This window comes from Anser anser, assembly GCF_964211835.1.
Source record: "Anser anser genome assembly, chromosome: Z".
Lineage (NCBI taxonomy): Eukaryota > Metazoa > Chordata > Aves > Anseriformes > Anatidae > Anser > Anser anser.
This window is the reverse complement of record NC_139723.1, coordinates 75,230,976-75,244,251: the sequence shown is the minus strand read 5'-3', so window position 1 is coordinate 75,244,251 and position 13,276 is coordinate 75,230,976. Positions and strand designations below refer to the sequence as shown.

At 37.6% G+C, this 13,276-nt stretch overlaps 1 protein-coding gene across 2 annotated transcripts in view; it reads right to left on the bottom strand.

The window, feature by feature from the left end:
* Positions 1-460: 460 nt before the first annotated feature.
* The window catches only part of NADK2 (NAD kinase 2, mitochondrial), a 33,409-nt gene continuing 20,593 nt past the window's right edge, over positions 461-13,276 (bottom strand). Inside the window, exons 6-12 of one of the 2 annotated variants that reach the window (XM_083818507.1) lie at positions 11,606-11,742; positions 10,495-10,573; positions 7,977-8,120; positions 6,370-6,425; positions 6,230-6,283; positions 5,643-5,766; positions 461-3,260 (exon numbers count right to left, since the gene is read on the bottom strand). In XM_083818507.1, the coding sequence (XP_083674633.1) occupies positions 3,122-3,260; positions 5,643-5,766; positions 6,230-6,283; positions 6,370-6,425; positions 7,977-8,120; positions 10,495-10,573; positions 11,606-11,742 (733 nt within the window). In that variant the 3' untranslated portion in view covers positions 461-3,121. The remainder of the gene's footprint in view (positions 3,261-5,642; positions 5,767-6,229; positions 6,284-6,369; positions 6,426-7,976; positions 8,121-10,494; positions 10,574-11,605; positions 11,743-13,276) is intronic. The other variant, XM_083818508.1, reaches the window with a different exon arrangement.

Below are 13,276 nucleotides of genomic sequence, written 5' to 3'. Positions count from 1 at the left end.
GGACAAAGAAATGTAGTTTAAAGGACAGAGTATCACCACCTATACGCATAGTATTTAGTAGAGTACAGTGCTTTAAAAACCCTGAACAGAACAGGGACAGCAGTATGGCTTTAACTAGGAGGAATAGTCCAGAACTTGTTTTCTGAAGTACTAGGTTCAGTGGTGGAAGAGGACAAGTGTCTCTACTGCAGGTTTATTGGTTATGACGGCAGCTGCAGCAGACACAATTCATGTTCTCTGGGTAAGGCGCAGCACTGACCTTTACCTAACAGAAAAAGTTATTTGTTAACCCCAAGAAATCAATACCAAGAATTCCTATATAGATAATCCTCTCTATTTTATCTATTGAAATAGAGCATGAGGACATAGAAACCACTATAAAAAAGAAACAACCCTGCTTAGTAAATGAAAGAAAGCTGAGCACATTAAACATTTTAAAAAATTGGGACAGCTTCAAGCATCTATTAAATTTTTAATTTTATTACATAATGTATAAACAAAAAAAAGGCAAAGAATGACAGGTTTAGTTTAGCAGAACACAGAATTGTGGACTGGCACTAAATGAAATCACCGTGGATTTGATTCAGTGGGTAGACGAGGTGCAGAATTCAGTGCCAGTCCAGGCAGATTAAGTCAGTGTTACACCAATACTCAGTCCTGTCACAGAACACTGTCTACCAGGTAAGTTGTCTGTACTGCATTCCTTCGTAATAAAGGATTTTACAGTTCTTTAATTAAAAAAGGTAGCTGCTTACTGATTATCTATTATAGATCTCTGACCCTTCCCAGTTATTTAAATCAAGCATTCACCAGTAAATGCTTCAACAGATAACACAATTACGGACAAAACCAGTAGAGGCCACTCATGAGTTGAGTAGGTCAGGTTTCCATTTTGCTAAGTAACAATTAGGAACTTAACTGTGAAATTTAAGCTCTGAACCAGGTTGTACTTTGGGTCTGCAGGACTTGAAAACATTGCCTTTTTAGTATCAGCATTCAGAATAAGGAATGGCAGTTATTTTTATGAGCAACGTAACCAACTCAGGCTAATCAGTCTCCTTTAAAACATTACGGAACAAATGTCTGAATAAGTAGGGGCAGTATCTCTGCCATAAATTTGTCTGTGCAGGTATTCAGGGACACTCTGAATACCTAAATAGTTAACACCAAATAAATCTGTGACCTAACAGTTACTGGTAAAGTCCAAGGAAGTCATAAATTAATGTTACTGGCATTATTTTTTGTCTTAACAGCAAATTGACTAGCATACTAGACAAGACACACGTATGCCATCCTCAACTGGCTATAGAGGGATCAGGAATAACTACAACACCTTAGTCTCTGGTCAGCCAACATTATAAAGAGTATTTTGCATCTTCACATTTGGACAAATTTTGCAGACTATTTTAGACATTATGAGTTTTACTCTTGTAGTTCCTGAACTTGACAAGTTTTCAAAGAATATTTGGCTACTTTGCTTTTCCCCTTCTGGTCTGCAATCCTGATAACTCACGTAGATATTGTAAATAACTCAATCTACAGCACATTTGAAGGGTGAAATGTGCACAAAACAGTGATAGCTTATTTTTAAAAAGTTTCAGCAGAATCAGATTTCTCCTAGAACTGAATGGCATGGTCAAATCCATTTCTTCTAAATTCTGCTTCTGAGTTAATACAAAAACTGAAGTAGTGTAAGGGAAAAATTCTTTATCCACTTTCTACATTCATAGAGCTAAGTTTACTTGTTGTAAGTGGCAATAAATACACTGATTGGCCACGTTCCCATTGAACCTGAGAACATTTGTTCCAGAATTCTCTTCATTCAAAAGTAGTTTGAAGAAAACTCACTTTTGGAAATAGTTTTTTCCTAGCAGACAGGAAGGAAAACATTTGTTTCAAGTCATGTACCAGAAGAGTTCCCACTGTAGGAATCTTCATTTTGTCAAATTCTGCCCTCATCTACACGTTAATCAGCACAGACTTCCAAAGGCAAAGTTCACAGTTTCTCTAAAACAGTATCTAAAAAAGTCCCTTCCTCTTCTACAATCAGTTGCTTATATCACATACATAATCAGAGGCATATAAAATTGCCAATTAAGTATCAGTAAAATTTAGCATAGGGTTGGAAAATTAAATTTTCTGCGGAAGTTAATAAGGAAATATGTAGGTATTAATTTGTGCTCCAGCTACTAGAACCCAGCACATCTCATTTTTCTGTATCTATAAAGGAACTCAGAACCTAAAATTCCAAACCATTTAACTTCAGGCCCACATCTTTCTTATTGATAGCTACCTACACAACACTGCTGTGACTGAACACCTGCAATCCAGCTCGTCCATTCAGGAAAGGAGTATGTCTTAACTTCAACACATTTTCTGTGGTTTCATATTAAAGGACTGAAGAAAAGCCTTCGGTTTCAAGTCCCTCTCTACCCAAAAGTAACAGCAAAGGTAAGAGCCACCTCACTGAATTTGTGAAAAGAGCTTCTAGAAATTAAACCAGACACTTACTTTTGACGTAAATCTACAAAGTAGAAAAAAATACTGGAAGAGCCAAAAAATTTGTCATGAATTGTATGAAACTACAAAGTTGTAAAATTTTTGAAAAGCATACAAAAGGTTTGCATTTCCATTTCTAATGCCAACATCTGGAATTACCAAAATCTATATATCCTTGCATCAAATCACTGGATTTTGACAGTCAGCTTTCCTACAAAAGTAGATGTGTGAAGGTGTTTAGTTTTTTAATCTCCCACACTTAATTAAAAAACTGTACATCTGAATATTTAATGCTACCAACAATATTTGAACCCATCCTACCTACGTTTTAAAAAGATGTTCTTTCATGTTTGCCTTACAGGTTAAAAAATGTCAATTTTCACTGAAGTTAGAGGTAAGACCTCAGATACATTTCTTTTATACCAGATGCAAAAAGAGCTTAAATGTCAGGCTTCTAAGATTTCCCCAACCCAAGGAATGAAAAGCATCCCAAGCTTCCTCCAAATGCTCTTGCATCCAAAAAAAGCCAACTTCCAACTTAATGCAGCATTGTGATGTGCTGTCTATCTCCAGGAGTTCTCTCTGGATCCAGAGTTGCTTCAGCAGAAGACACTAGGGACCTTCATTCTTCTAGCAGAACAGTACACAGTGCGTCCTCCGTGTCGATCAATATGGAAGCTATCGCCCCATCATTGAACTCAAACGATGTTCCTCCGTCTACAACCATACACGCATCCCAACAACGGGAACGGACGCAGACTCTGCCAAAAATAATCATAAAATAGCCTGTAAGCGAGGTATGTCACACAATAACTTAGCTGAACAAAGAGACTAGTTCTTGAATGCTTCTTTGCAAGGATCAGTAAACGCTTAATCACGCAGGAGCATATGTAAGAATTTAGCATTTAGAATTTAGTACTAGGATCCCTGAACCTGTCAGTGCTTTGTATAGACAGAGCAGAGTCCAGAGAGGACCAAAGGACCTGTTCAAATGCAGACTGTTACTACAGGAGTCTGAGGACAGCTTATACGCATAATAATGAAAACTGGAATTTAGCTACATTTTTAAACAAAGCTCCTGATGATACTGCTTAATGATTTGCTTGAAAACAGTTTTACATTAATTTAGCATGATTCTAATGCATGGGTTTCATGTTAAGAGGAACATGCAGTTTCAACTAGTAAGTTGAAATTCAAGTAATTTGGATATTACTGTATACTATTTTGCTATATGGATCATGCACAGAGAAGGGAAAGTCATTTCAAACACAAAGCTGAAGGTCAGAATGCTTGCTGCACAACATCATAAGTAAGTATGGCAGCAATTTCCTGTCAATATTAGAGTGTAACTAGTATGTATTTAGCCTCATGGAAAAATCCTGCATATAAATTTTAAGGCAGCTATTCTACAGCTGGTCAAGACAGAATAAAGCTACTAGCCATCTTCCTCTTCACTCATCATTAAAAGTGAAATTAACTCAACTGTCAGAACTTATCCTTTCAAATATGTAGCAAGTGAGAACAATATTAAATACGAAGTTCTCCAAACAATTTTTTTTACATTGCTAGATGGGAACTCGTAGAGATTTCAGAAAAGCTGCAGACTGCGATCTCACATGAATGTGCTTGACTGTTCATGACTTAGGCCTTGGTCTAGACAATCTTCTGATCTGTAGTGACTTAAATTTTCATGAAGACATCTTTCACAAAGATGAAAAACTTGGAAGCATGGCCACAGCATCAGAGCTGAACAGGTCTGTGCATCAGTACAACACAGCCAAATCTGAACAATGCAGAAGAACCTGGAGGCACATTTCACTCCTCCATTTCACTTTGTGCAACTAAAGGGAGAAAAAACAGCAAAGGCAAGATCTCTAGCACCAAGAGCTAAAGACCAGCTTTGACCGACAGCAAAAACTACTTCAAGAAGAAAAAATGGGCAAATACCCCCCTTAGGTACGCAGACATTTGTTGCTCCAATACAGTTTTTATAGTATATCCCATGCTGACGACTCTATTTTAAATGAAGACGGGACTTAAAACTGTAGCATCCCCAGATGATAATCCAGTTCTTTGTTCCTATTCTAACCTCTCCTCTTACAGTCTCTTAAGATTTACTCAACCTGGAGACCTCCCAGATCAAAATGACTAAGAAGCAGTAAACACTTAAAGACATGGCTTGCACAGAGTGGGCCTCAAATTTAGTAATAATTAGTCCCAGTAGACAGATTTCTTTTATTACTGGGTCATAAAGTGTTGCAACACTGATGTGGCTCAAAAGGAAGGGTCTTCAAGTCAAGGCTCCTTTAAACATTTATTTTGACATAAAAGGTTGAATTAGCATTTTGTTAATACTGAGACACTGTATTGTTCTCAGCATAGTTACTCTGAACATACAATTAACAGTTGCATGTGTTTGTATTTACTTAATTGTGGTGAGCTCCACAAAAAGAGTCCTAAATTAAAATGACTGAATTAGAGAATAGTTTAGTTTGGAAGAGCATCTATCTAGTCCTTCAACTCAAAGCAGGCCTTACTTCAAAGACAGATTAGATTGTGTAGGGCCTTGCCCAGTCAGGTTTTGACTATCTCCAACGACAGCGACCTATTCTACTGTCTGACCTCTGATTCTCACTGAAAAGTATTCCCTGATATTTTATCAGACTGTTACATCCTACTGATCATGGCTGTTGCCATCTCCTCTTTTGCTCTGAAGAGAGTCTGTCTCTTCCATAATCTGAAGACAGCAGCTAGATCCCCCCTGCTAAACAAAAATTGTTTAGGCTAAACAAGAATACCTTTTGACTCTTTCCCTCATATAGCATGTGTTTCAGCCCCCAAGAAGTCTCAGGGGCCTCTTCCTGAATTCACTCCAGTTTGTCAGTGCCTGTCACATAGAGGGGGTAATGGCATACACCCAAAGCAGGGCACAGTGGGATTCTTTTACTCTCTAAGTTTGTGCATGGATCAAATGTTGCAAAAGCACAACCAGCTTGGAAACATTTTCTTCCTGTTCTTACAAGAATACTCAATCCCCTCAAACACAAACTGGTAGTTGAAACACTTCAAGTGAAACTCCTGGTTTACTTCAACAAATTATACAATGAAAAAACTCTTCAGTGACTGCTACAGCCAACGCTTACTTTGAAGAGAAGCCACGCTGCCGACTGCTTGAGAAAACTCGGTTTACAATAGGTTCTCGAATACTGAAAAACATCTTTGGTTCTTCTGGACTATACAGCAGGGAGTCATTGTAATCATTTGTTACTGTAAACAGAAATCAGACATTATTTTTTTTTAGAGAAAGTTCGTTATTTTCAGAAACACACATTCCTCCAGGAAAGAGCAGCTTTCCCACCTAAAGACAGTATTGAGTCTTGCCAAATGTTTAATAGCCTTCACCTTTGAGATGATATAATTTTACCGACGATTCCTTTCAGTTCTATTTTATGACTAACATTCACCAACGCCCTTCAGGTGACTAAACGTTAACTGTTTCAAATCTTAGGAGAATTGAAATTCTCTTGAAGATCTACACATGAAAGTCTAAATTAGTGCTTTAATATCAAAGGTGTAAAGCGTTTCACCAAATATTCCTAAATAATGTTTGTAAGAAAGACTAATATTGCAAGAGCACTAAAATAGCGGAAGCAGTATTGAGTAGTAGAGTACAATCAAAAATGAACTAGTCAGAGTTATGATACCTTAAAGTCTAGCGTTTTTCACTAACCTTTCTGTATTAGTTCTGTGTTCAATGGCATATTCAAGCTTCCGTGCTTTTTAGCTGTTGAGCCAAGAGAAAGAAAGAACCCTCATTAGATAGGAGTATCTTTCTGTAAACTTAGCCAGTAATGACACGTGTTCACTCACCGATATTAAGGATCTCTTCAACAGCTTGATTTGCTACCTTGTTAATATTATAGGACCTAGACAGAAAAGTAGAAGTCTTGTTTGCTAAGCAATACAATTGAGGGGTGGAACAAAAAAAAACACCTACCTTGCATACAGATAAAGAACTAGGTTCCAGGCAAAGAAAAAAAAAAGAATGCTGTTAAGTGTGAGTAGACAGCAGTCTCCCTCCTGGGCCCAGGTTCAGAAGGGATTTAGGTACTAATTGCAGCCCTTGTGCAGTAGTACTGTGAATATCTCAGTTGCACAGTTCTCAGTGGAGCTTACAATCCTCAGTCTGCACTTCTGTCATGGCAGTAGAACACCTCAGACTGCAACAGACATCCACTATATGCATAACAGACTATAGAAGTGCCAAGGATGTTTGTCCAGGGCTATTCCCCTTACACTTACTGCCTACCTGCAAACCTCCTGCTGGCATAGGAGAAACCAAGATGCAGTCTGAAGTTATTCTCTCCCCTAGCTAGCTAACAACCTTTTGTGCAAGTTTTGGCAGCTGAAGAAGTATTTGGACATTTAAATGCCTCTCAGGGTGAGGAGGACTGAAACCCCAGGAGGGCCCCTAAACCACAGACTAAAGATCACCCAACAGGCTCGGCATTTGGAGAAGTCCAGGAGCAGACACCAATTGCAGCAATAAAAATAGGCAATCCTGGGATTTGGTCCCTGGTTCTGAGATTGCTCAGTACAGGACACATAATAAGCAAATGAAATGCCAAAGAACAGCTCTGAACCAAGGCTGTACATTTCCAAGGTACTGAACACTAGGAAAGTTCTCCTAGCAATCTGCGAGTTTCATCCTTGGCAGCCTCCAAGACCAAGTTATGCCGACTGAATACAAGATTCCGAATTACAATGAAAAGTAAAGTCCAGTAACCATGGCTACAGCATGAATATTCACTTCTGAATTTCATTAAAAGCTTCAGTTTTAGTCCATCTTAGCCTGCCACATAAATCCAGGGCCTGTTGTACAACTTTAAATGATAAGAATAGCCAGATTTCCAATGAAAGAGGCTCTTACTTCCCACACATCTGAGAAAACTAAATTGATTAGACTTGTCTGTAGTATTGAAGCTTGTTTAAACTGCAGTTAAGAAAATCTACCCCTTCGATTACACCAGTACAGCTCTGCTTAGATATACCCTTCTGCATTTAAGGGCAATATTTTGGCAAAGAGACTCCCTTTTCATTTAAGTTTGAAAGAGAAGCTTGGAAGAAGAATGGAAAATAGATGTGCCAGAGAACACTTAATACTATTTCCAAGTATGTTTTCCAATTTTTATTAAAGCTTGGATTTTTATAATGGCTTCCTGAGCTGCTTCATCTAAACATTTTAACCAACAAGACTAGTTCAGAGAACCCCTGGACATGCCCTGCCAACCAGCCAGAGCAGATCTTTCCATCACCACTCCCAAACACTCATCTCTACATGGGGTGTGCAAGCTCTTTCACCAAAGTTACAGTTAAGGTAAAAGAGAGACTCAATTTGGACAAAACGCTTCAGCAAAATAGGTGCATCTAGCTTATCTAAAACAATATTTTGTATCAAAGCAGCAGCATGTACTTACCATGCTTTTGATCCTGTTCCAGTGCACACATTGAGCCCTGAACTCTTCTGTTTTTCCCAAGGACCATCATCAACTGATATTTCATAATAGGAGGCCCTATGAAGCGAGAATTTAAAACTGGATTTGCAGGACTTAAAGTTCTCCCTGAATAAGACAGAACACACAGCCTTATCAGGCACATGAAAATTTAGAGGGGGGTAGTTTCAAATCTGGATGACAATTTCACAGGCGTTGTACAGTGTTTCTGATTTGGCAGCCACTTTTGATACACTGTTTTACGGTGGTTTTTATAATGGACAAAAGTGATTTGCAGCATGAAGTTTTAGGCAGTTTTTTTTTTTTTCAGCTACTTTTCATATTAAATTCTGTGTGAAGAACTCTGTGGTTCATCTGGGAATAACTTTGCATACAAGCAGGGTTTGCTGGACTTACAAACGAAACTACAAAATACATTACCTTCCTTGCTTAATTGTTGAACTACTGCATAAACTGCTTATGCTGTGACTGGGTCTCAAAATTACATCAGGGAACACTAAGACGTAAGAAATTCCAGCATCAGTAAGTAATAGCATGGCTTCAAGCTGAATTCTTGATCACTTCAATAATTAAAAATCCACTGTGATTCTTCAGGAACAGTTTTAGTTTTACAACAGTCAGCAGGCTTAAGTTTCTTTCCAAGGTAAATTCTTCCTAAAACTCAAATGTCGTAAGTCTTGGGGCACAACCATCATTGTGCATGGTATTATTCATATATCAGGGGATTCCTAATCTTAGGCTTGTTGCAACCAGACAGTCTCTCTCCCATAAGCTTCAGAACATCCAGACATATACTTATGAACTACAATTGTTGATGTTTATAGTGCCTAATACAAACAGCATGATATAGTGTTCAGATAAATGGATACCCTCTTAGAAACACACCGCGTCCACCGTATTCAGCATGACTGACTTTCACCCTTCTTAATAAAAGGAGCTTAGTGAATTCTTTTTTGGTGATGAACGTTTTGGTCTGGACAGACTAAGAATACAATGGTGTTAATGGGGTAATATTTGGTGTTAAACAGTGATTTAACACTCTTGGTGATTTAGAGCATTGTGTGCACTCTTGAGAAGATGGGAAGATGAGAAAACTGAAAGCAAATTAAGGACACAGATGCACACCTTGATTCAGTTTAAGACTTTCTTTTTAAACAACTAGGTAGTGTTTTTTGTTCCCTTCAATTTCCCTGTTTTCTTAACTGGCATGAAGAATAAGCCCTTGGAAGATGCACCTAGAGTAATTTTGTTTCTTTATACAGTAGACTTGTGTATTTGAGCCTTAAAAATATGATCCATGTGACATCATTATTGAAGTCTTCAAGTTCTATTAACCCAAAATGTATTACTAGAGATTTGTTCCTACTGTCACTGTGTTCCACATAGCTTCTAAAATATACTGGAACCAAAGAGTGCAATGTATTGTGGCATTCAGAAGCAGAGGGCTACTGTAAAGTGTTGGAAAGGAGCTTTGTGTTCCTCTATCACTGTACATTAAATAAATCTTTTAGAATCTTGATAAAACTATGTTTGAGTTAGAAGAGAGCAAAATTTGTATCTGTTTGAGACTAATTCCTTCTGCCAGTCTGAGGCTGCAGTCCAGATGGAAGATAAAGCACTCATGGAACATTTATACTGTTTCCAGCAGCAATCACAGTGTCCCAGGCACTGTACAAACACAAGAAGATGTTACACACTAAAGTTTTTAAAAAAAAAAAAAAAAAGACAGACAGTGTAAAGGGAAAAGGAATATAAAATACAAGTAAAAGTTTGGCCAAGTCCTGATCGAGGATCATGTTTTAATTTCTTTCCCACAGCCCCAGTCATATTTCCCACATTCTTCTTGTTATCATTTGGCTAGCAGAAATGCATTCATCTTCAGGACAGAAAGGACAGTCGTAAAGGTATCTTGCATAACGCAGTACCAGTATATGATATAAACTGCTTTCTTAAAGTAAGGAAGTGTCGGACATTTCCCTGCAATAACACAGCTTCAGCCAAAAGTAGGCTTATACCTTTGCCTCTAATGACAGAGAGGCAGGGAAAGGAGAAGTTATTAGTATTTCAGTTTGGTCATGCTAGACTTATAGGAAGATATTTAAGAAGAGATGCAGGAGAGAAGACAATTTATGGACAGATTTTGAAATCTTCAGTCCATGGTAAAGATAGTAATTGAAGGTATTTGATTAGATAAGAACTAGCCAGGTAAGGAGTTAAAAAAACAAAGAGAAAATAACAGCCAGGAATAATGAAGGATGGAATGGCCAGACCAGAAAATAGAATAACAGAAATTAACATCACTGCACTTCATCTCTGAACACAGATTGTTGTAACCAGCAACAATCCCATCAGTCTTATATTTTCATGGACTAGAACAGAAATTTGACAGCAAAGACATCTCAACAGTGATTGCCCACTGCAGTGCCATAAAAAGAAATGAAGTTAATTGTGTCCTGCTGCAATAAAAAATAATTACACATACCTGGATGAAAGAGATTCCCCAATGAAGACTTCATTGAGTGCTCTCACAGGTAAAAGATGTGGACCAGAAATGTCAGATCCTGCAGATATTGAATAGAGGGGTGTTACATCAAAGCTCCAAAACGCAAATTTTCAAAACCAAGTCATCGCTCATTGGGGGACACACTTTGCTGCCTGGTTTTGCATTCTAGATGTTGGTTCTCAGTGTTCAGTTTTCTTCAAGGACCCACTTTTTCAACTGAAAAGTCTGTATCCAGTCATAGTCCTTTACTGGAGACTACAAATATTTGAACCAAAGTCAATAAGGCAATGGCACTCATTTTCAGATATTGCTTGCCCTGAAAACTCATGGACAACCAAATGGATTGTCTCTTCTTCTAGAACTCACTGACAGTGACTTAACAGATGTTCTGAATCAAGTTCAAAGAGTTAGACTTTATACTGCAGGTAATTAAAGGGGACTAACAAATTGTTCATGTTGATCAGGACCTCTCAGTGAGGAAATGCAGGGCCAGACAAGTTAAGCACAGACTCTTGCATCTTCAGTCCACCATAAAGAAAACAACTGAAGGTGTTTAATGACCTAGGAATCACTCACAAAGAGATTCTTATTTCTCTTTTCTCATTTGCTTGCAGGCAAAGTGACAGTTTATTTTTTCAGTTGTGAGCTAATCTACCTCAAATTCACCAGATGTTAAGAGTGTGCATACGCAACCTCCCTCCCACGCATACATTTAGTGTGGACCAGCTGGATACATGGTAAATTGTTCCTGTGGTAACCCCAAGTGTCTATGGTAACCCCAAAAGACCATTTGATAACAAGCTCAGGTATTTTGCCAACAGGTAATATTATTTCAAGATAGCTCTATAAATTGTTAATACTGAAAAATAGTTCCAAATGTATAGTCCAGAATAAATGTATATAAACTGACAATATTCCCTTCTGAAAAAAAACTCAGTCTGGGTCTTGAGCTAACAAGAACTGTCTCCCCCTGCTTCTCAAACATAGCAACAAGACTTCAAATACTTTAACTCTCACAAATCTCTACCTCCTTCCTATTCAAAGTTATCATAGCACAGTGATTATATTCTTGTCGCAGACTTTAACCTACTTTGATCCTGGAATCTTTCATTTATGTGAGCTCTGCTGTGTTGCTCTTGGCTTAGCTGCTGTTCATGTAAATCTACAGGCACAGGGTTAATACCAGTTCCTTCAAGATACAGTCGGATTCTTTGTCGCCACTGCCACCTAAGAGAAGAGAAAAGTTTGTATCAATATTCGAAATATTTATTATAGAATTAGCTAGGATCAGATTGTCTTGAAGACACAAGAGTTTCACTGGTTCTTTTTCAAAGCAGAGCATGTTAAGATTAAAGGTTAAATATATTCAAGGACACATTTCAAGTTTTATAGCTTCCACTATTACTTCTATAATTATAAAGTTAATCATCCCAAAAAATAAATACGCTTTTTTGATAGCTGATGTTTTTTGTGTGTCAAGTAAGATGACACTGACCAAAAGATGTCTGCAAATGTTACATTATGCATAAGAACATTTTTTTTCTTTTTTAAATTGTGATTCTATCTTATGAATTCATGACTGATGCAACGCATTTGAAAGCAACAAGCTCCCAGGAATTTATGTTCATATGAATACCTTATAATGAATGTATTTATACTAATACTTGCTCTATTTTTTCCACCGCTCTGCTTATATTCATAGATGTCCAGAAAAGCAGCTCTTCCATCCCTTTATTCATAAAGCCCATAATCATCCTCTAATTTTAATGATCTCTCCTGGCCTGGGAAGTTTAGGGTGCTTAAGAGCAGTTCAGATGAAGAAAGAGAAGGATATAAAAGGCACTCTTCCTCACACTGTTACATCATTCAGATTTTTCTATTTTTTTTTTCTAGAAATCAATTCATTTTTCCTCTTATAATTTAGAGATTACATAAAACAAGATAGAAATAGTAGTTGCGATTCAGAAAGCAAATCAGAAGGAAGCAAATCACATCTTTTCCCTGTTCACACTGTTGGTATTTGGATGACAGTAGCCAGCTTACATGTTTACAGAAAATTATAGCAAGGAAGACTCAGACTTTATAAAAATGTATTATTAGTTTTTTCTCGTTGTCTCCTGAATTACGACAACATCTCAACTTTGCAGCAACTTTAGCCTTCAAACCTATACAATAAGTTCACTCACTCTTTTCTGAATTAACACTACTCTCTTTCATGCACCTACAGGCGCAAAATTTTCTAGAAATTCTGGGGTCATTTTCCCATCAGCTTTAAGTTGTTCTTCCCCTTCTGAAATAACAATATTCAAATCTGCATATAGTGCACCATCTGAAGCATCATCACTGTTGGATAAAGAGGAAGAACTATTCTGTATGTCTTTGTTACGACTTGTGTCTATACTACCTTGCATAACATTTGCTTTTTCTGCAACATTGACATTGATTTGCATTCAGTTCACAATCAGTACAATATGAGATGTTTTCCTGGGAAACAGCGGCCTGTCATTGTCTATCGTATGTTCATGCACCTGGCTTTCTAATCAGTAACTGCAGTACTCTGTGCTTGACTTCAGTGTCTCTGCACTGAACAGCAAACCATTTATTTCAATATGCCTCAAAATTTGTTTGGATTCTAATCGTCTCCTCCAGCGTTTTTACAGTTCATGCCAATCTGACCTTTAATATATGTACAGTTTCTTTACTCCCTTCATCCCAAGAAGGGGAGGTAGTATCAAACCCAGAGGTCATCATTCTAGAGCCT